This window comes from Lissotriton helveticus, chromosome 3_2 (genome assembly GCF_964261635.1).
Source record: "Lissotriton helveticus chromosome 3_2, aLisHel1.1, whole genome shotgun sequence".
Lineage (NCBI taxonomy): Eukaryota > Metazoa > Chordata > Amphibia > Caudata > Salamandridae > Lissotriton > Lissotriton helveticus.
Genome location: NC_136062.1, coordinates 246,743,018 through 246,767,057, shown reverse-complemented (window position 1 = coordinate 246,767,057; position 24,040 = coordinate 246,743,018). Strand labels below are relative to the sequence as shown.

The 24,040-nt window shown below is 42.4% G+C and overlaps 1 protein-coding gene across 1 annotated transcript in view; it reads left to right on the top strand.

Moving 5' to 3' along the window:
* Nucleotides 1–24,040, top strand: part of LMAN1L (lectin, mannose binding 1 like) — a 362,659-nt gene that overhangs the window by 16,218 nt on the left and 322,401 nt on the right. The window contains exons 2-4 of the mRNA XM_078685130.1: nt 11,966–12,120; nt 17,217–17,324; nt 17,414–17,475. Of these exons, the coding sequence (XP_078541256.1) occupies nt 11,966–12,120; nt 17,217–17,324; nt 17,414–17,475 (325 nt within the window). The remainder of the gene's footprint in view (nt 1–11,965; nt 12,121–17,216; nt 17,325–17,413; nt 17,476–24,040) is intronic.

The window sequence follows — 24,040 nt, the reverse complement described above, 5'->3', positions numbered from 1 at the left end:
ACTCTGAATTCGGCCTTCAGTTTTTGATAAACAAAACTACTGAAAACATTTGGAACTATTTTTTCCCCTGAAAGCGAAATTAATTATTTTTTCACTTCCAAAATATTACCCTTTTTTTCTGGCACATGGTACTCTGCTTAAAGTAGAACTATTCTTAGAGAACAGAGCTTCTATTTTTAGAGATACTAGAGACAATATTTTACCTCAACCTCTAGCACATGTAAAGTATTGTATAAATATGTGATGGAATGGTCTCAACCTTCTTTTCTGTATACAGAGCCATTTCATGTGTAATTTTCGCAATTCTTTCAGCTAATATTTATATATGCATTTCCTGAATGATAACACTGCTTGAAAAACGTACAGTATTAATACTCATTTTCGTGTATATACCATACACCATTTCAAATGCAATTTATGTATTTTGGGGTGGGTTGGAAATCACATGCATCGTTATATGTTTAGTATTGCTTAGTATTTAAGTCATGATGGACATTAATACGTGGAGTGGGTGTTGTAGATCTATCTAGGACCCTAATCAAGATAACCCCGATTCATGCCCTTATGTGGTTATAACAAAACATATCCTTATAAAGGCATAGGAATCATGTCCATATCTAGTCATAGCCCATGCAGTCCAAATACGGCAAGGCTACTCCCATAGACTCCTAGAAAGTACAACACGTTCTTTAAACAAACCAAGCCTCCAGCAGCCCGGGAAATCCCCCTGCTTTTGTTTTGATTTGCACAAGAACTCCTGGAGTCCAGAAAGAATTGTTAGTTCTTAGTGACATCTTATGTCCAACCTTACGTCAAACCCGGCACCTTTCAGGTATAAATATACCAACAGTTGCCTTAAGCAAACGCACGGTGGTTTGGAGCAGAGCGGCTATCTACTTGCCCGACGCCCAGCTGATGCGAGTGCCGAAGGAAGCCCACCTCCCCATTTGACGCACTGAGAGAGACGCTGTCTTTTCTCAAGCTGAGAAATCCAGCTCCAGTGTTTCCAGTCACCCTTGCGGGTTGCTGGGAGATCGAGTCCTGAGAGAGAGATACAAGACCTCCTACATTCTGTTACCAAGGTACGGAGCTGACTAAACCCTTAAGGACAATTTTTAACACACTTTTTTTGCACTTCCACCCACAACCAGCTCCACTGTAATTCAGGTGTTGTAGCACACCCTGGTGACAGTAGGCCACCAGGGTGGACCCCGATGAGGAAACATGTCACCACTAGGTTGGTGAGTGAGGGGTTTATTAATAAAAGGATAAATTCTTTCCTTTTGTCATTTACACACCCCATTAGGAATTTTTCTTGATTCTCTATGGTGGTACTCCTCTCTTTGTTTACTTAATCCTTAATCAGGGGAACAGGAGTACTCTCCGTTCACTCTAGGTGAACACGATCCCTTGCTCTCCCTTTTGTTAGTCTATAAATATTTTTATCACAGGATTTGCATCTAGCAGCATTCAGAAATTCTAAAACAAATTATTCAAAAACAATTTAATCTGTACCTGGCCTCCAGCCAGCCCCCACTATGCATGTTTGTAGGCCCTGCCTAGCAGGGTTTGGCATTAGGCTAGGTCCTGTTGGTTCAGATGTCGTTGGTAAACCGCTTCGCCTTCGGACTTATGGTTTATAAGTGTCACTGGATCTCTTCAATAGCAACTTAAACCCATATTACAGTTACTCGTTATGTAGTCTCTATCTCGCTATCTCTCTCTTTCACTCTTATACATATATATATATATATGTACATATATATATATATATATATTACCTACTGGTGGTCGCCAGTAGGTATATATAGTTAGGACCTAGTTACCATAGGAAATTCCGAACATTCTATTGGGAATAACTTTGGCGCGGATTGAGGGATCTGTTTGTAATTTTCCTTAAATTTGCCTCGCTCTGCTCCGCTCCTTCCCTGAAAGTTTTGGGGGATTCGTCAAGTGGGGGCCGAGAAAAAAGGGGGGTCCCAAAACGTGTTTTCCCCATGTTAATTTCCATGGGGACATTCTGACACGGCTACAGCTCGAACGGCTGAACGGAATTACACCAGATTTGGCATAATGGTAGGGACTGGTATGCAGCAGTGCCTTTTGTATGTTTAGTGTAAATCCCTCCAGTAGTTTTTGAGAAAAGTGAATTTGAAATTTTTAAAATGGCATTTTCTATGGGACCTTTAGACACGGCTACAGCCTGAACGGCTGAACGGAATTAGACCAAACTTGGCAAAATGGTAGGGACAGGTATGCAGTAGTGCCTTTTCTATATTTGGTGAAAATCCCTCCAGTAGTTGTTGAGAAAATTGAATTTGAGCAAATTATATATCTATATGAGCTCAACATTCTATTGGGAATAACTTTGGCGCCGATTGAGCAATCTGCGTGTAATTTTCCAGAATTTTGGCCAGCTCCGCTCCGCTCCTTCCCTGAAAGTTTCGGGGGGATTTGTCAAGCGGGGGCCGAAAGGGGGTCCCAAAACGTGTTTTCCCAATGTTAATTTCCATAGGGACCTTTAGACACGGCTACAGCCCGAACGGCTGAATGGAATTACACCAAACTTGGCAAAATGGTAGGGCCTGGTATGCAGATGTGCCTTTGCTATGTTTGGTGAGAATCCCTCCAGTAGTTCTTGAGAAAATTGAATTTGAAATTTTTCAAATGGCATTTTCTATGGGACCTTTAGACACGGCTACAGCCTGAACGGCTGAACGGAATTACACCAAACTTGGCAAAATGGCAGGGACAGGTATGCAGTGGTGCCATTTCTATATTTGGTGAAAATCCCTCCAGTAGTTGTTGAGAAAATTGAATTTGAGCAAATTATATATCTATATGCGCTCACCGTACGCGCACCGTACGCGTACGGTACGCGTACCGTACGTGTACGTGCGCGTACCCTTACGTGCGCGAGCGAGTTTCTGATTGGCTGGCAGTCGACTGTCAACATTCTAAACTGTCCAAACCAGGAAGTGTTGGCCACCATCTTGTTTTTCAGGAGAACTGAGGCACAAGAGAGCCCAAAACAAGAGTGGATCACACGAAAAGGGGGCAGGGTAGAGACCCCCCAACCCTCTAGCCCTTCTCAGGGGGTCCCAAAAGGACCCCATGGGCAAAAAAAAATAATAATTTCGAAAGATTTGCACTTGGTGGTCCTTCTGGGACCCCCTGAGAAGGGCTAGGGGGTCAGGGGGTCTCTACCCTGCCCCCTTTTCACGTTTTCCACTCTTGTTTTGTGCTCTCTTGTGCCTCACTTCTCCTGAGAAACAAGATGGCTGCTCAGGTGGTCCCAGAAGGATAATAACATATATAAACGTTATCCGCTAATAGAATTAGCATTTATAAAACCTTTGAAATTTATTGAAAAAAAATATAGGTTTCACGCCTGATATAGTTAGGAATTAGCATTTAAAAAACCTTGCAAATTCACTGAAAAAAACATAGGTTTCAGGCCTTATATAGTTAGGAATTAGCATTTAAAAAACCTTGCAAATTCACTTAAACAAACATAGGTTTCAGGCCTTATATAGTTAGGAATTAGCATTTAAAAAACCCATTGAAATTGCTCCTATATAGTTAGTTGTACTAACTATATTTCGCGCACCCGCAATCCACTGCTGATGATGTCACATATTACATCATTCATGACATGGTCAGTGACATCACTGATGACATCTCAAATGACATCACTGATGACATCACTGAAGACATCTCATTTGACATCACTTTTTGCATCACTGATGATATCATTCGTGTGATAATACGATGCACCTCCTCACACTCTAATATAACCTTTGATACACCCAGTGTTAAATACAGACTACCATTCTTGAAACCATTGACACACCAATACCAGTTACTACATACGCACTCACTGATTCCTAGGTCTACACACACATTCACTCATTCACCCATAGAATCACTCATACATACAGTCACTCATCAATACAACACTATCATATGCACTCATACACCTATACAGACACTCACACACTGCCACTCATCCATGGAGTTACTCACACACCTAGTCAGTCATGCAAAGAATCAATCACACTTCCATTTCCTCAACTATACAGTTATGCACACAACACCGTACTTATTCAAACATATACTAACACATACTTACTCTCTTATACAATCACTGATACAAGTACACAATGATCCATACAGCCACTCGCACATTCACTGGCTCTCATGTATAGTCATTTATATATGCCAACTCTCACATGCACTGTGTTTTACATATGTACTTACTTGGACATGTAGCACTGAGATATCCATTCACTCACCAACACACCCATGCACACAGTCAACCGCCCATATAGCTGTTTCTACATGCACTCTTGAACTCATACACCAAGTGAATCAACTGCTCACACATCTATGCACAGTCACACACCTCCCAGCCACCCACACACACACTCAGTCTCCCATTCAAATACTTGGGCAACCAATCAATAACCCATATAGCCACTCATATGGCTACTGATCAACACATGCAGCAGCTTACACAACAACAGACATACTGATGCACACATTCAGACAGTTTAGTCACTAACCCATGCATTTAGTAAGACACATTTAATCACTCACTCATACAGTCAGTCACGCACCTACTAAATCCTTCATCCAGACACTTATACATCCACTCATTCACCAATATGTAAAACATATTTAAACTTTACAGAAACACACAGTCACTTGATGATGTCATCAGTGATGTCATCAGTGATGTCAAATGAGATGTCATCAGTGATGTCATCAGTGATGTCATTTGAGATGTCATCAGTGATGTCACTGACCATGTCATGAATGATGTAATATGTGACATCATCAGCAGTGGATTGCGGGTGCGCGAAATATAGTTAGGACAACTAACTATATAGGAGCAATTTCAATGGTTTTTTTAAATGCTAATTCCTAACTATATAAGGCCTGAAACCTATGTTTTTTTAAGTAAATATATATATATATATATATATATATATATATATAGTCACTTATAAAAACAAAGGTTAAAGTGACTGTATGGTTATGTGAAAATGTCAGTTAAAACATAAGTAACTGGGCTCTCGTCAGGATGTCACTGCAGCTTGCACCATGCATGTCCCTGCCATGCTGCCAATGATGGTAACAACATAACTGCTAACCATCCCACTCCTACAAGTGTGACAATTAGGACTATTTCAGGCCCCCAAAGCTATAAGAATGACTTGAGCGACAGGTAGTAGTAATTTTTAATGTATATTGAATTATTAATTAACTGTTGTTGTGCTCGTCTCTAAATTAACCAGACACCGCCACCTTGTGGGAGACTGTCACATGTGCTGGTGCTGACAATTCAGTACCAGTCCTGAGCACCGTAAACCGGCTCAAATTAAGCACTACTGGAGACTGAGTCCTAAAATGGTTGCCAACACATCTTTTTTGATGTAGTGGCAGCCAATCAGATATGATCTTAAGATTTGTCGGGTCCATTTATCCACTGCGGCTGACAAATACCTACATTTTTTTTAACCTTTAATTTCTTCAAAACTACTGAACAGATTTACACCAAATCAATAAAAGCACACCAAGCTCTAGCTTTCTGCCAAATCTGAAGTAATTCCGTTAAGCCTGCTTGGGGAATATGTGTTTTGGGACTCACCCTTCCCACCCCTACCCCCCTTCTACCAACTCCCCCTGCTTGATGGGTCACTCTGAAACCTTCAATAAGATGCTCAGGATGATGGACTTTTTTTTGTGAAACATTTGTGGAGATTCGTTAAATGGTGCCAAAATTCTAAGCAAACCTAAAAATTATTTCCCTATGACATTGTGGTCCTAATTATTACTACACAGGGGCGACTGCCACTAAAATATATGTATATTTTTCTAGCAAAGTTTTCAAGCATAGGATAAGCACGGCACCATTCACGCCGAGCTAGAAAGGGAAAAAGCCTTGTGCCATTTATACAGCAAAATCTTTAAGCATAGGATTAGCAAAGTGCAATCTATGCCGAGCTGTAAAATGACAAAAGACTTTTACCACTCCAGGCACAGCATTACAGTTTCGGATTGGTAACATACCATCCACGACAACCTGGAATGCATAAAAGCAACCCCTACAACGTATTATAGCTCTTCAGAGAAGTATAGCTTTGCCCAGACACAAGGGAGCACCCAGGATAACCCAAAACAATATAGTGTCAGGCTTAGAGTGCTGAATAAATTATGCAAATTAGGAATCAAAGAACTGTGGGTAAATTTAGATCACAAGAAGGTAGTTATAGTTAGGACCTAGCTTCCATAGGAAAAGCGTTTTTTGACTTGCCTATATCTTTGGCACCGGTTGAGGAATCTTTACAAAATTGTCCTGAAAAGGTGTCATAGTAATTTTGTTGTGCATGGGAAGTTCGAGGTGATCGTAAAGACGAGGCAGAGAAAAAAGGGGCCAAATAAAATATTTTCCCATTTTAATTCCCATATGACGCGTAGTCAAACCTACAGCCTGAACCGCTGGACGGAATTACACCAAATTTGGCAGAAAGTTAGATGTTGTTATGCAAGTTGTGCTTTTTTTATTTGGTGTATATCTTTTCAGATATTCTTGAGAAATTTAAGTTGGAAAATATTGTGAAATCTGTGTTTGCGGATGTTTTGTGGCGACATCACAGAAAATCGTGAATGCTTGCCGCAAATGGAATCCTGTGATTGGCTGGTTGTAACCTGAACAGAAAGATGTGGCTGCCATTTTATCATTCGGGAACGGGTCCCGGGGCTGAAAATTTCTGTGACAGCTGACATAAGGGGTCTGGGTGGGGGTATACTGCTCTATGTTTCAGAAATAGGGGTTGTAGGGACACAAGTTGTGTATCCAAAATAGATTTATTTTAATCACACACAGAGAAATTCACCAGTTATAGTTAACTCAAACAAATATAACTTAGAGGCTTAAAGAGTCATACACCCTACTCACCTACCAACTCATACACCCACGCACATACCCACTCAGACACTGTTGCACCCACTCACAGACTCAGTAAGAGACTCATGTGCATACTCATATACCCACTGAGATTCATTCACCCAGTCAGAGATCCACTCAGAGACTCATGCACCAACTAAATATATCTACACAGTGACTCTTGCACTCCCTCATATACCCACTCAGACACTCATGCACCCACCCACATACCCACCCAAAGACTTATGCGCCTAGTTACAGACCCACCCGGAGACTCTTATACCCACTCATGGATTCAGTCACACACTCACGTACCCATTGACATACCCACTCAGACATTATTACACCCATTCACAGTCCCACCCTAACACTCATACACCCTGTCAAACACTCTTGCACCCACTCACAGACGCAACCAATGACTCATGAGTCTACTCTTAAAAAAGAAAAGGTTACAGGGATGTCATAGTTAGGAAACAGATTTTAAAAAACCTTAGAAATTCACTTAAAAAAAACAAAGATTACAGTAATATTATAGTTAGGCTCAGATTTCACTCGCACAAAACCAGTGAAATTCAGCAGTTATAGTTACCGGAGCTAACTATAACTTAAGCCCACAGTGCACTGTTTATGACCTCACATATTACATCACTCATGACATGGTGAGTGACATCACTGATGACATCTCAAATGACATCACTGATATTTTACTCGGAGTCTCTGCAAAGCAATAGAACCTATTAAAAGGCCATCATTCTGTCTCGCACCAGCCAGTGGAGTAATTTTTTTGCCATTCAGGTTTGTGGAGGCTTTTCAGGGAAATTTCGAGGACTTCTATTGACAACTAACAATAATCCTGAAGTCTCACCCCGTGTCTTCTCAAGGGACCTGATCAGTACATCATCTGGTTCACAGTTATTACCAAAGAACCATCCTTCAGAATAGGTGAGTAGATTTAGTTAAATTACCCTACTGCCTTTAATTTAGGTGGGCTCCAATCACACAGTTTTGGGATGCTCACCTAGTATATTAGGTTTTGGTCATGACTCATGATGAATTGCCTGGGTTGAGCATACATGTCAAGAAGCATGTTGACCCTTTAGCGAATTCTGAGGTCATTCATACCCCATAACTGCTCTCTATTATTAACCCTTGACAACAGCACCCACTGAAAATGAAGAAGCTCCGTAACCCTTAGTTAATTTTAATCAGATACCTGGTTAAACTACTACTAAAAGGCATCGCTACAGTAACAAGTGCGACTGCCAGTGGTAAGGTACTTTCCAGGCCAACAGGCAAAAGAAAGATGTAAATATAGAAATATATAACAATATAGAAGATTTAAATATAAACAATTCCTTCAGGAATATAAAAATGTAATTATTATTTAAAAAACCTCCGCATTTTACTGAATAATTTAACAAGCAAAAAACTCCTTAAGAAAGCTTTTCAAAACACTTAAAATTCGCGCAGCACAATGACTCCTAGCTAGCTTCTATCTGATAAGTTAGCCAATTATTTCAAGAATGAAATAGAGGTTTTATGGAGAATTGGACACTGTGGAAATGTAAATCTTAGTGCATCAGTAGATTAATTACTAGTCCACTGGTGAGACAGAGTTGGGTGAGCTCTCTCTTCTTACTGAAGGAGTGTTGGAGCTAATTGCTTTCACCATATCCGGCGGCCCTTCAGACCCCTGCTCCCCAAGAAGTCTCCATGATATAACAGAGACAGTGGCGACCACTCTTACCACTCTGCTGAAAAGTATTAATACTTCTGATCATTTTCCTGAATGGAAAAGGTTTCCATTCTTCCTCTGCTAAAGAAAACATCCCTAAACTCCAACGAGGAAAGAACACTCCCGCCCAATCACTGGCTTACCAATTTTGGCAAAAATTCTAGACCAACATCTTAACACCACCCTATCGAAATATTTATTTGAGATCCTTGATGAGGCCCAAAAGGGTTTTAGAACACATCATAGTACAGAATCGGTCCTGATAGTGACCACAGAGGAGATCAATTATAGATGAAGATGGGAAGGCCGCTATGGTCCTTTTAGGTCTGTCAGCGACCTTCAACACTGTGAGTCACACGATCCTCATTGATCGCTGAGCAAAGATTGGGATTCGTGGAACAACATTGGATTTCCATAGACCCTTTCTCATGGATAGATAACTGACAGTCTCCCTCAGAATCTTTATATCAAAATTGTTTACATTACTATGCGGTATCCCTCAGGGGTCCTCATTGAGCCCCACACCCTTTAACAACCCCAACTCTTTACGTAGCTCCACTGGCTAAACTGATCCAGACATTTGGTTTTCCACTATTTCCCATGCCGACAACACTCAAATTAGAGTATCCATTCCCAGAAACATTGTAGATGATTCATACTGCTTCAATAACTGGCTGGATGAAATAAAACAGGGTTAAATTAAAACCAGAAAAGGCAGAGGTTCACCTGTTTGGTAAGGATAACTCCATTTGGAACCTGCCATGGTGGCCCCAGACAGTAAATCGGAAATCTGGGGATGATCTTTGATGCTATTCTAACTTTTAGAGATCAAATTAATAAACTTCTCTCCTCTATATTTTCTTAGTAAAACTTTGAGGAAAATTCTTCCATTCATCCTTTGGCCTTCAGAAGTCAATTGTTATTACGATGGTACTGATCAGGCTGAATTATTAAAATGTCCGAAACCAGGGCATTTGCCAACTGTCTTTATACAAACTCCAACTACTTCAGAATGTGGCTGCTCGTCTCTTAAAGAGAATAACCTTTCAATCAGTTTCACAGGCTCTAGTGGAGCTTGATTGGCTCCCTTTTAGGAAACGAGTGACATTTATATCACTCTGTTTGGTGTATCAATGCCTTCATGGACTAGATCCAGGCTACCCGAAAAAGAAATTTAAGTGGTATACACCGGGTGGATCTTTACGCCCAGCGGCAACCAGAACAGTTATAGTTTCTAAATGGGAGAAGGCTTTTGGGGTGGCAGAGGGTTTGTATGGCCCACTAGCAAACTCTGGAAACAACTTCCTGGACATCTGAAAAACCAGCAGAATATGACGAGCTTAAAAAAACAACTCAAAGCTTGGCTTTTTACACTTTCCCACAAATGTTCTGTTACCTCTAACCAGATGCCAGCGTCAAAACCTCTTCAGGCATTCATGCACTCAATAAATTATTCCAATATCAATAAATAAACTCTTGAGGGACCCCTTGGATATTGTACCCAACCAATGAGAAACTGACCATATGAGGAATCATGCCACTCCAGCGGGTGAGGGTCTAGAAACTCTCTCCCGAGACCTTGAACTGGTCCTACAACCAGTACTTTGGAACAAGAGGACTGGAACTATGGAACTACATACTTTTGTTGTAAATAATTTAGGGAGTACTACAGAGAGAGCACTGTACAGGGGGAGATCGACCACCTAATCTGTTGTATCTAAATATCTGGGTTGACAGTAGGCAGAGACTGGCAGACCTGAGGCTTTTACTTATTTGGTGAAGGACACTTTCGAGAGATGGTTCAGGGAGTGACGAGAGTGCTGTACATTTTGCTCTTTCTAAAGACCTCTGTATCCCTGTTTTACTTAGCACAGCTGAATTAACAAAATAAATTTCTTCCTGAGATCTTGGTTTCTGTGTGACGTACCCATTTGCTATATCTTCTGCCATGTAATCGGACTTTCACATCCACCAACTTTGCAAACCTCTCCTCTCTGCCGGTCTCTGACTAGCACACACCCCACGTATACACAAAAGCAGTGTGGGGGGCCACACCTTCTTGTAGCTGGCCCCTGAAGCTGGAACAATCACCCAGTATAAATCAGAGCCTCTTCCCCTCTTCTTGACTTTTGCAAGACTCTGCAGACTTGGCTTTTTGAGGATGACTCGAGGGCTGGCCACACACCCCTGCTACAGAGTGCCTGGATACCCTCAAGGGTGATTAGTGTACTATAAAAACACTGACAACCTAACATAACAGTATTTGAGCACCTGCTTTCCTGTGGTCTGTGATGTAGATCTTGAAGTTTACTGGAACATGATCAAAATGTCTCGTTTGATGGGGAGGGGGTTATGGATCGACCTTCATAGTAGGGATTCTTAGACATTGTGATGCAGTTTGGGGCAAACAGACCCCCACCCCACTACTCTCCGCCCGCCCTCTACCCCTCCCCACCCAGTTTTTTGTTTCTTCGGCCCATAGGATTTTGCTGCATGATATCCAAGCTATTCCCTCTCCCAAAACAAAAATTAATAGAAGCCCACCATTGAATACAGCATTGGGGCTGCAGGTTCCCCCTCCAAGCATCTCCTGCTAGAAATGAAAAGCACTGGGGCAACCCATCAATTGCTGTCCATGCTGCAATGTGCATTGCATAGGCCTGTTCTCAACAGCACACCTTCTCACAGACCTCAAGCTCCAGACCCCAGTAGATCAGCACTGGCCCCTGATATGTCCTGACCCCTAACCATGATCATGCAGGTCAGGGCCGACAATGAAATGCAGCCAGGGCAAAACAGTGTGTAGAACACAGGCCAAACCCAGAGACCCCATGAGACTTCAAGAAGTGAGGATGAGTGCTGGCCTTCAACCAACTTACATCAGGCATCAGTACACCTCACCGAGCCAAGGACTACCAATGAAAGAGCTTCCCACGTGGGATGTCTTAGGATACCCATTCATCTTGATTGGCTTCCAGTCCATTCCCCCTTCTGATAAAGTCTCCATCGAGACTTAGTTTGACCGACTTTAATGATGGATGACTTATTACCTCCTAGTTTTCTCGTTTCTCAAAGGGTAGGTTGTGTTTTTCCTGCAGTGTTCTACCTTAAGAGCTAAAAGTTGGTGTTACTCCTTCATCATGGTATACACATGCTGGGCTGATACCGTACAGTCAAGGCATCAGTGGGGTTATCTGTCAGTCTCATGCTGTACTCACTGCAGCAGAGTATCTTTTGTAATCTTTGCTGCCTTTAATGATTCTCTTGTCCCACAGATGCCATACCCGGAAATGAGGAGGTCCGTTTAGTACCGTCCCTGAGAAGCAAGAGTGGATCAATGTGGTCCAAGTACAATGCCTCATTTGAGCACTGGGAGGTGCAGATCTCTTTTCGTATTACAGGCCGGGGACGAAGTGGCGCTGATGGACTGGTGAGATGTTCTTCCGCATTGGGTGTGGGTACTGAAAGTGTATGACAAGAGAAGGGCTTGCATCAATCATCAAACATTCCAGGCACCTCACACCTTGACTTTACAATGCAAGAGATTTAACAATTTGATGGGCACATGGGACAGTGCTCATATAGGTTACAGCTCCCTTATGCTTCATGCCTGTTGGAATCCCTGGTCTTGTGCATACTCGATGGATGGTGCACACTTGAGGTTGATTTTTCTAGTGTTCAAAAGCGGCATAGGTCCTCCGAATGCCTCGTCCATTTTACAACACCTGTGGTATTCGCCATTATATTTAAACATTGTAAGGCGATGTTGAAAGACCTAATAAAGCACACAGGTGTCCAGGTTCAACAATACACCGACAACACACAGACGAAAATCACAACTGGCGCCCTACGTCACACCTTCAATAAGAAAGAACGCTTAGTAAATCTGCAAGGCAGAATAGTCATCCTCATTTACAAGCAACTTTGAATGGCTCAAGGAACTTGAAGTGCCTGGCTTCCACCCATTTCCCTCAACCAAAGTAAACTCACTAAGCATTTGGGTGGGCCATTCCATTTCTATGACATTTCCCATCAACTACACCTACAAATCTGCTAGACTCTCTCTACTGTCCCTAAATAACTCAAACATTTGCTTCCACCAATTGTTTTTTGCCTCGTCGTCCAATCTGTTGTTTTTTGCCTTATCAAACTCAGCAACACAGCTCTCATGGGGGTCCCTAAATACTCTCTCGCACCACTAATGGCCATCCTCAACAATTTTACTTTCAGGCACCTATAAATCCGATGACATCACCCCAATACTAAAATAATTTCATACATTTAATCTGGTTGTTGTTCCACCAATGTTTAATGTAAGGCTAGACCGATCTCTGCTATTATGTTATATTGTAAAACACTCTGACAACACTGGGTAGTTGAAAAAAATGCAAAATGAATAAAATAAAGAAGGCCCTGACCTTGTATCAGGCAATGAACACACACAATCTAATGGATCCCTCAACACCCCAAGTGGAAGGCACCTACCAGTAAAGATGAACTAGTTGGATGGCCTTCAGTTTCACATCTTGGGACTCAGATCCTCACAGATGTATTTGCTAAAAGAAAGTCAAATAAAGTTCCACTCTCGTAGAAACAGAGTTCACAACTCTACTTTTTGAGGGTCTGAAAAATCTGATAACAGGAGACGATCCGATTAACTGCCCACTACCAGTTAGAAAAAAAGCCCTTCCGTTGTCTATGAAGGGTCTTGTTGTAGTGAGGTTTCTGTGACATTCGCAGCAGTGCTGCTATGGTATCAAAGGAATCCATGGATTAAAGCACCATCAGCAATAATGCATGCATAGGTCAGAAGCAATGAAAGCCACTTTAAAATGCTGAAGTGTGACATTTGGGCCTACCTTTATATAGTCTGTGACCTGAAGGTGCTCCTGCAGTATATATGGCCCAGATGTAGGTAAATCTGATTTACCGACTCTAGAATACCGAATTTTACCGATTCGGTATTCTAGATTCGGTAAATCAGATGTAGGTAAAAATTCGGTAATTTTTACCGAATCTGTATGATTCGGTAATTACCGAATCGGTATTTACCGATTCGGTAATTGCCATTCATAGGAATCAATGTCAATTACCGAATCGTAAATACCGATTCGGTAAAATTACCGATTTTGCAAGGGTGACAGGGTGTCACTTTGACACCCTGTTGCACCCCTGATTTTGGCTTGTGTGCCATGTGGCACACATACATGCCCTAAGGGCACATGGCACAGGTGTACATGCACAGATGTGCATGTACACAGGTATTCGGTATTTACCATGCAATAGAATTACATGGTAAATAACAAATCGGTAATGGCCTGTGGCACTGTTTTCAGTGCCACCTACATATGGATTTACCGATTCGGTAAATTTACCGATTCGGTATTTTACAGAATCGGTAAATTTACCGATTCGGTATTTTACAGAACCGGTAAATTTACTGAATCTGTAAATATACCGATTCTGTATATTTTAAGGCCCCTACATCTCCATTAGCAAATACCGGTCGGTAACGGCCGAAATCGGCTGTTACCGACCGGTATTTGCCGACCTACATCTGGCCCCTAGGGTTTTAAGTGGGGACATTGAATATTGTCGCAGCTGATCACGTGCTTGGCTGAGCATGCCGCCTCCCAGGATTGAACAAACCTAAGTCCCATCAAACCGTTGACTCTTATTTCAGCCCTCCCACTCATCCATCAGCTTTGATTAGTGACTCACAGGTCTCTAAATAAGTTGAGTATTATGTATATTGGCAGTTGAAAAATCTGGAGATGAACACAATACTTCTTTTCCAGCACTTGTGTAATTAATGCATTTCCTCATTTGTTCCCCATAGACCGTTTATATTTTTCCTGGTTGACTGAGGCAGCGGTGACCCTAATCAGCATTTTTAAATGGAAGATAAAGTTCTGGGAACTCTATATTTATTCTATACTCTCAGAACTCACCACATCCAACACAGCCATCTCAACTCGCACTCGCCATGCACAGTGTTATCAATGATGCAGTTTCAGATGTCATTTGGGTTGGTTCAATGCAGTCATTGTATATGTCATGAGTGATGTAATGTGCTAGGGCTGAAGCAGTGCACAGCTAGGACACAAGCTATAGTTACTCTAGGGCACGAGTTAAAGTTACTTGAGATAAATATAATTGGTGAATTTCTGTGGTTTTGTTACCTTAAAACAGTATGTTGTAAATTACATTTTCACTCAACTATAATGTCCCTTTAACGTTTGTTTTTTTTCCAGTGAATTTCTAAGGTTTTTTAAAATGGTAAAATAAGGTATTATTGCAGTTCCTAATTATAACGTCACTTTAACCTTAGGTTTTATTTGAGTGAATTTCTAATATAAAGTAAGATGTTCATACCTATGTGCAGCATGGGGTTGGGCCACTGACTCCCTGCACCATGGCAGGCTGTGCACCAAGCCCCTCAGCAGGAGCACAGCCCCCATTTTTTGTGTGTGTGTGTGGGGGGGGTGGAGTCCTGTGGATCCTCAGATAGACCCCAACACCTAACATGTGATCTCATGCGCTTTGCTCTGGATCCATGGGTTTGGACGTATCCCCAGAGGTGTCACATGGGGTGTTCCGGTCCATCTGCAGATCGCCAGAACCCCCAAAATGTTTCTTTTAAAATTTTACCCGATGGTAGTCACAAGGCCCAGGGCATCAGGCCTAGCCAGGCCCTTTATATCTTATTTTCTTTTTCCTTTTTCAGGACTCGGGGACTGAGTCCTCAGTCCTAAGATGGCAGCCATAACTTTTCTTTCAGGTTGCAACCATCCAATCACAATGCATGGTTGAGCACACCAAAGTGTTGCAGATCCTCTACAGTGTGAAATATACAAAAATTGTAAGCCTTCATTTCTCAAAAACTACTGAATGAATTTACACAAGATCATAAAAAGTACGCTTTTGGGACCACGATCTAGAGTTCTGCCTAATTTGGTTTAAATTGGTTCAGACTGTAGTTGCATATAAATTTCCTATGGAAAAGTAATGGGGAAAATGCATTTTGCCCTCCCCCCCTTTTTTTCGACCTAATGTGACGGATCACCCCTAAACCGTCTAGGAAGAACATTTCTATTTTGAAAGGTTTGGTCAAGATTCGTCAAATGTTGCCAAAGTTATTAGTAAAACAAAAAACACTTTTTTTACGGAAACACAAGGCTGACCATAACTACCCATTGGTGACTGCCACTGGATTATGTGTGTGTGTATATGTATGTATATGTATATATAATTTTTTTTGTATGTTAAAATATGTTCATTTAATTCAACATTAATCCCTATGGGGTGTTAATTTAATTCCCTGCCCCAATTATTTTCTACGGGAGGGTGCTGAAGTATTAGTGATTAGTCATGTGTGATGCTGGATTATTCCAGGTCTGGGCTGGAATATATTTACTACTGGTCTGGGGCCTTTGTGGCTTTTGAAGTTTTAGAAGTGCAGTTTGTGAATAGGAATAGGCTTCCTCTTTTGTGGGTAGATGTGTGCCCCTCCCTAAAGCTCTCCTTAACCATCCCAAACCCTCCTTACTCCTTTCTAAATCCCTCCTATTTATTAGTATTTGTCATTATCAAGGACTTCCACCTGACTCTCCCACATTTACTACACAATTGTATAGAAATCTAAGCAGTTGGGGTGGAGATCTCCCCACATAAAAGATAGGAGTGACTGAGACCGAAACCTCTGCATGTAGATTTGTGAATTACATGAGTAGCACTTGCAAACGCACTGCAAAATGCAATTTGCGAATAGGCCCCAGTAGTTTTGGAGCTGTTACACTGTATAATATAGCCTTTGATACTGTGCATTGCAGTATGTAATGGTGCACAGTCTGACATTGGGCAAACAAAATGGTGGTAAACAGTGTTGGACATGACCCAGTTTAATGACAACTGTGACGTTATATAGTGGGTGGCTGTGACCATGTTTAGGCCGTGGTTTATTTACAGAGAAAGTGGGCCTTCAAAATAGAAACTGTGATCCCCCAAATGGAGGCTGTAACGTTGTACTGTTCAGCTTGTAACACAAAACAGAGGCTGTGATGCTGTATTATGGGGTTTGTGATACTACAGTATCGGCTGTTACTGTATAGTGTAGTTTGTAACACTGTAGTGGAGGCTTTCATACTGCATAAAGGGATTTGTGATACTGCGATGGAGGCATTGGTAAAGTAAGATGAACACAATGACGCTGAAAAGGAGGCTATGATGCTATAATCAAGACATCACTGTCTTATGGAGTCTGTGACTTATGTCTAGACACGGTATATTGAAGGATCTGACTGAGTGTAATGGAATCTGCGCGACTGTATGTCCGCAACACTATTGAACAATGCATGGTGGTGGCAGTTTATGCTGCAGTGGAAGCTGTGACATTCTCCAGTAGAGTTTGTGACATTAAATGTGTCACTGGGTGTCTGTGACAATGTAAAATGTACACTGTGACTGTATAATTGAACCTATGATACTATCAGAGGTCGCTTCACCTGCTCACTTGTTCTCTTGCAGGCAGTGTGGTACACCAGGCAGCGTGGTCAGACCGGCTCTGTGTATGGTGCCTCGGATCTTTGGGACGGCGTTGGAATCTTCTTCGACACCTTTGATAACGATGACAGAGTAAGTCGCTTTAAACCTTGAACCACTTCTTGTGCTCTGTCCAAGGGATCTGTATACTGCACATCTAACCATCTTCTCCTTACTTGCAGAAGAACAACCCTATCATCCTGGTAGTGGGGAACAATGGCAAACTCGTCTACGACCACCCCAAGTACGTGCAAGGTAGCGGGTGGAGAGTATGGACGGACAGAGATTGTGCTGTACCTTTGGGGTGTGCTGGTGGTGTAGATCAATAGTTGTTTCCCAGTGCAGCAAAAGTACTTTAGTGGAGGCAGGGGTGATGTCAATAATTGTCATGTTCTAACGTTTTGCTATTTCTCTACTTGCCTGCTGGCACCATTTGCTACTTGTAGGATCAACCTGGTACATTCCACTGGTTACGCCCCTTGTGGCTGCCTAGTATTGCCTGCGCCTAGAATCAGACACTTGCTTTCATGGCAGAAGGGCGGTTTCATAGACAGGCTGTGTAGACACAATTCTGCTCTACCATTCTCATTTCAATCATGAGGCAATTTTGATTTGATTACACCATGTTAGTCACTACAACAATGATAGGATATATCCACATTATGTAGCCACCTTTTCAATAGATTTTGTCTGTGTATCACACATATTTAGTTTATTTATTGATTAACACGTTTTATCTACAAGCATTGAGATAGTTGTTTATGTTTCAATCCATGGATATCGAACACATCTCAGGGCAAGGATTTTAAATTTTTTATGTAAGATTATTATTCTGATGATGATCTGCTTCCCTCTTTAATACTAAAGGCAATTCACTTTTTCTCTTTGAACTCCTATCCCATATAATGATGCATTCTACTATCCTTTTCACACCTTTTAATGTGTCGATAACTTGGAGCTTTTCCCTCCTCCAACCCATTTGTCAGCTCTACCAGACAATAATATGATGCTTATAATCTTGATATTCATAATGACTCTATTATATGGTCTCCACTCCCAGCAGCTTTACTCTTTTGGCTGTTGTTATCCCTTCTGTGAGTTCACCTTCTCTGACCATTTTCCAAAACTAGTACTTATCTGCTTTGGCTTCCTAAAAGGTCCATATGCATTATACCCTTCAAATTTGACACCTACTATAATGTTTTATATTACGCAGTTCAAAACAGCTGTTGCCTCATTTTATATCTTTATTTCTAACCAGTTTTTCCCTTACGATACAATTTGCACCCTATTGGTTTTTGTGGGTATATTTGTTCAGACATGTGGGCTCACTTCTCTATACAGTTCCCTTTCACTTCACCACCATTACAATACTACTAGCAAGGCTTCAGCCTTTTCAGACTAATATCTGGTCTGACATCCATTTCTTTCCAGCACGCTACCGCCCGCCAGACCTTTCTACCATTCTTCGCATCTGAATAGGACAGTACCAGCTCAGGCTCTCAAACCCTTCAACTTCTTTTCTAAAATTGGCATTTCAGGCTCTCCAATGCCCTTGTTGACTTTAACCTCCAATCTCTGGTAACTTTCCAGCCGTATAATTCAGCATAAAAGCAGTAGCTGCCGGCATGGATCTAGGGTGGCAGGGCAGGGGATAGCGGGGGGGAGAGCTTATAAAACCCCACGAAAAAACATACATACTCGCCGTGTCTCTTCTCTGCAGTCCCTCGCTTTGGCCAGAAAAGGAAACACCCCCAGGCTCCCCTAAGCCAATCACAACGCTGCATTGCAGTGTTGTGATTGGATCACAGCACTCAGATAGGCAATGGGAGCCTGGGCATGTTGTCCGCTGAGGCTGAAATACAGCCTGGGTGGAGAACATGAAAAGTGTGCATGAATGTTTGATTGGCCCTAGACGGCTGACCAAACATTCATGCGCACTATACAGAGTGCACTTACCACTCCTCCCCCCCTGCTCTGAGAGCAGAGCAGCCCCGCCCGCCCTGCCTGCAAAGCTGCAGCACCAGGACAATAAAGTGATAATAACATAAAGTTATTTTAATTTTATATTACTACACTGCTGCAAAACAGTGGGGCAACGCTCATCCGCCTTAATGGAGAAGTCGCCACTGCATAAAAGTCAAGGGCTGAATTTCATTCCTACCTCAATTATCCAACTAATGCCAGCTTTTAATTACTGTCTTACTGGCATCATTCACACTTCAACAACCACTATTACCCTTCATTTGTTTATATAATTTCATTTATCCACTCACTTCACTAACACCAACATACAGACCCTCCAGGATATTGCGATTTGCAAAAAGATCGCGAAATCTGCAGTTTTGTAAAAATGCCGCGATTTTTTACAAAACTGCTGCGAAATTTGGAAAACGTGATAATTTTCTTTTTTACGACGTGGGCTGCCTGGATTCATCAATGAAAATAAGACTTCTCTTTTTGCTGGAAAAACACCTTTTTGCTGAATTGAGGGCTGGAGAGGTATGGTGTCTCCCACTAAGGTATGGATCTCTAAGACAATGAAACTGCTCCCAGCGCAGACGAATAAAGGCACTTGGTGACTCCAAGGGCAGAGTTATCTATGTCCTGCTTGCTCCATGAGAATATCTTTAGGGTGCTTGGTGAGTGCAGAAGATTCTGGAAACTGAGGGAACCCGGACGAAAACCGCCGGACCTGTGCAACTGGACACATTTATCTGCTGTTGTCAGTGGAGCTTCTCCCTGATGTCTCGGGGTGGAAAGTTTCCTCTTCACATTCTCCGGGGGTGGGGGTATCAGATTGCATTACGCTACTGCCTGGCAGTTTACCAATCCTAACCTTACATGAAAAACAGACTCATCTAGAGCCCAGTCTTCACCTGTGTTTTGGGAGAGACTATTCATGCGGTTGTTAACTTTTAGCACGTCTTTAGCATCATCTGCACATGTTGCAGACACAGATGCATGCATCTTTGTGTCATTACCTCACAGCATCAATACATAATCCTGACAGCCCATGACACTAGCATTACTACACTGGCCAGGCTACCTACAGCTTCTGAGGGGAATTAATCATGGGCTCTACTGAACCCTTAGTGAGGGGGTCACTGACCCTGGACTGACTCGGAGCAGGTTAACACTACCAGCTGCCAGGCAGAAAGGTCATATTACATATTAACTCACTTGTCACGTAAAGGGTTGGCGGAGTGCAGGGAAGGGAAGAACTATTGACTAGCCAGTAAGGAAATTGGTAGAATTTCCTATCAACCAATCCACCTGTTAAAGGCTGGTGGGGCTGGGACCACAGAAGAGTAGAGTTGAACAAGTGTCCCATCACACCCAGTAAGGATCTTGCACACATCTGTGGTACAGTCACTTGGGGCCAGATGTAGGTGGCCAATTACCGGTCGGTAACGGCGGAATTCGGCCGTTACCGACCGGTAATTGGATTTTGAGATGTAGGGCATGCATTTACAGAATCGGTATTTTACCGATTCTGTATTTACCGATTCGGTAAAATTACCGAATTGGTAAATACAGACTCGGTAAAATACAGATTCTGTAAATGCAGATGTAGCTGGCACATGTCAGAGTGCCACAGGGCTTTAAGAATCGGTATTTTACCACCCAATCCAATTGGGTGGTAAAATACCGAATCCAGGTGTGCATGCACATGTGTGCATGCACACCTGTGCCATGTGACAGACAGACATGCCCGTAGGGCATGTCTGTGTGCCACATGGGGCACATGCCTATTTTTGGGGTGCCAGAGGGTGTCAAAGTGACACCCCCTGCACCCTTGCTAAAATCGGTATTTACCGATTCTGTAATTACAGAATCGGTATTGCCCATTGATTCCTATGGGCTGCAAGGCCCATAGGAATCAATGGGCAATACCGAATCGATATTTACAGAATCGGTAAATACCGAATCTTAACGATTCTGTATTTACCGAACCTGAAATATCTACATCTCCCCCCCTCTATTTTACCACCTCTTAAATACCGATTCGGTATGAATCGGTATTTAAGAGGTGGTAAATTAAAATTACCTACATCTGGCCCTAATTGTTTTTAGTCCCTCTTGAACACTGCTGGTTGCAGAGAAAACAAACTGGATCTACTCCACCCGCAAGATCACACCAGTCCCCCTTACGTTTGTCTCACTAATACTTGTGCAAGAAAACAAAGATGGACTGGAAAGACACTTTTTGATTATAAGTTGTATGCAAAAGTGTAGAATTATATCTTAACTACAGAGAAGTCAATCAGGTGTATCACGCAGCAGAGTTACCACCTCTGGCTTGCCCTCTGCTACCCCTTGCAATGGCAAAAAACACAGTTGATGGACAGAATGTAGAACAATGTCATACATTCACCCCAGTACAGAGATCTGGGCCTAAATCCATCGTTTTTTTGCACTCCACACCACCCTGGGTTAGACACTGGCTATATGCAAATCAGCTCTGACCCTGTGCCTCATGGGAACAGTCCAGTCCGAACTACCAAGCCATGTCTTTCCCAGACCGGAATCAAGCATCCAAGGACCGGTTTCTGGCTATCAGCCTGGATAGCTTGACTCCAGTGGTGTGGAGAGCCTGGGACTCACGTCTGAGCACACCCAGCCCACTCGGGGTGAAAATTGCAAAAAACACAGTTGATGGACAGAATGTAGAACAATGTCATACATTCACCCCAGTACAGAGATCTGGGCCTAAATCCATCGTTTTTTTGCACTCCACACCACCCTGGGTTAGACACTGGCTATATGCAAATCAGCTCTGACCCTGTGCCTCATGGGAACAGTCCAGTCCGAACTACCAAGCCATGTCTTTCCCAGACCGGAATCAAGCATCCAAGGACCTACAAACTAGAAGGGCACCCACAGAGTACAGTACATGTAGAGTTGATCTTTTTACAATGTCAGATGAACATAGTTTAAGGAATTACAGACTTGATTCTCACACAGTATTATTCATATTTGACCTTATAAAGTGAGATTTAGAGTCAATAATAATATTAGAACTGCTGTACCACCACTGGTTAAATTGTTGTCAGTGTTGCACTTCTGTGCAACTAGTTCTTTTCAAGGAATTGCTGCCATGACGTCTGGACTCTCTCAGCCTCTCTTCAGTAAAATATTGCAGCAAGTACTTGGTGCTATGTTCAAACATGTGCAGTGTTTCACCACCTTCCCTAAAACTGCAAGTGCGTTAACAAAAGTGAAGAGTACATTCTATGGTATTGCTGGATTTCCAAACGTTGTTGTAGCCATTGATTGTCCACGCATTACGCACTTTTTGATTATAAGTTGTATGCAAAAGTGTAGAATTATATCTTAACTACAGAGAAGTCAATCAGGTGCATCACGCAGCAGAGTTACCACCTCTGGCTTGCCCTCTGCTACCCCTTGCAATGGGGCTGCTATCCATAGTCTTAGGGGTAATGTAGGCAGAAGCAGGAATAGAAAGAAAGCATAGCTTTAAGAGTTGCATTCACTTGCTGTAGTCTCCCCCTTGCCATTCCCAGACCCCTCAGTTGCAAACAGGAGGTTTTTTTTTTTTTTTTGAAAACCTTTATTTATCTTATGCACAGCACACAGCGTCTGCCTGCAACCACTACGGGCCGGCTGCTATGACAATCCACAACACTGCAGGTCGTTTTACAATGCAGAACCCCCCCCCCCAAAAAAAAACAGGAGCGCTACAGCTTATTAACAGCAGATATAAAAGAATAATGCAGGTTTCATTTTATAAGTTTGAAGAAACATCATACATTCAGACCAGACAACCGAAAGGGCGAGCCACACAACACAGTATCAATCAATGAAACAAGAATAGGTAGGACATGTGAGGTCAATAAGGTAAACAGGAGATACGAACATCATACTTCAGTCCGCGCCAGGCAGCGCCCGCCCAGTCTATAGAGCACGTCAGGATTTATATGCAAAACTGCACCACAATATAGCATGAAGGGAGAGAGCATATTCTTACAGCAGGAAGAAAGGACGCAGTGGCATACGATAAAGCAAATTGTACTCGAAACAAATCATGGAAGAGGATACAGACCCTCCAAGAAATATAAGCGAAAAGTGGAAACAGGATATGTGAGCATTCAATAGTCGTATAAAAATATTAGCGCCGTATCCACAAAGTCCAATAAACATTACGAACCACAGAAGTACAACGTACCAATTCCCTCCCAAAAAGAACATCACCCAACCCCCAGTCCGATCCGAACTATACGAAAAAAAGAAGGGGAAATACAAAAGAAAGAGAAAGAAAAGGGAAAAAGGAAAATCAACAAAAACCAAGAAGAATAAAGAAGGCCATAGTGACAAAAACAATAAGAAAAACAACAACACCCCTCCCCCATCCCCCCACCCTGCACCACTGCATGTGGCTATGGCCCCCCCCCTAGCAGCGTGGCTGTCGCCCATCAGGAACCCGAAATGTAGACAAGAGAAGAAAGGAAGAAAGGGAATAAAACACAAAGGGTAAAAAGAAGAAAGAAAGAAAAAGACCAACAGCCCACGAGTGGGAAAGAAGCACGAGGGAGATTCCCAGTGCGGGAACCCCGACCCCCCCTACCGCCACCCGATATTCGATCACTAAAAATGAAGGTCAGTACAGTAGAAGCACCCACTAATACAGGAAGATACAATCGCCACGGAGTTCAATTCACACAGGAGGGTGCGGGTCTCTACAGTAGCAACAATGGCGCCTGGAGCACACTCGAGACCCATTGACCCAGGATCGATGGTAAAGATCGAATAAAGCTCGAGATGACGGGCCAGGTGGAAAATACGAA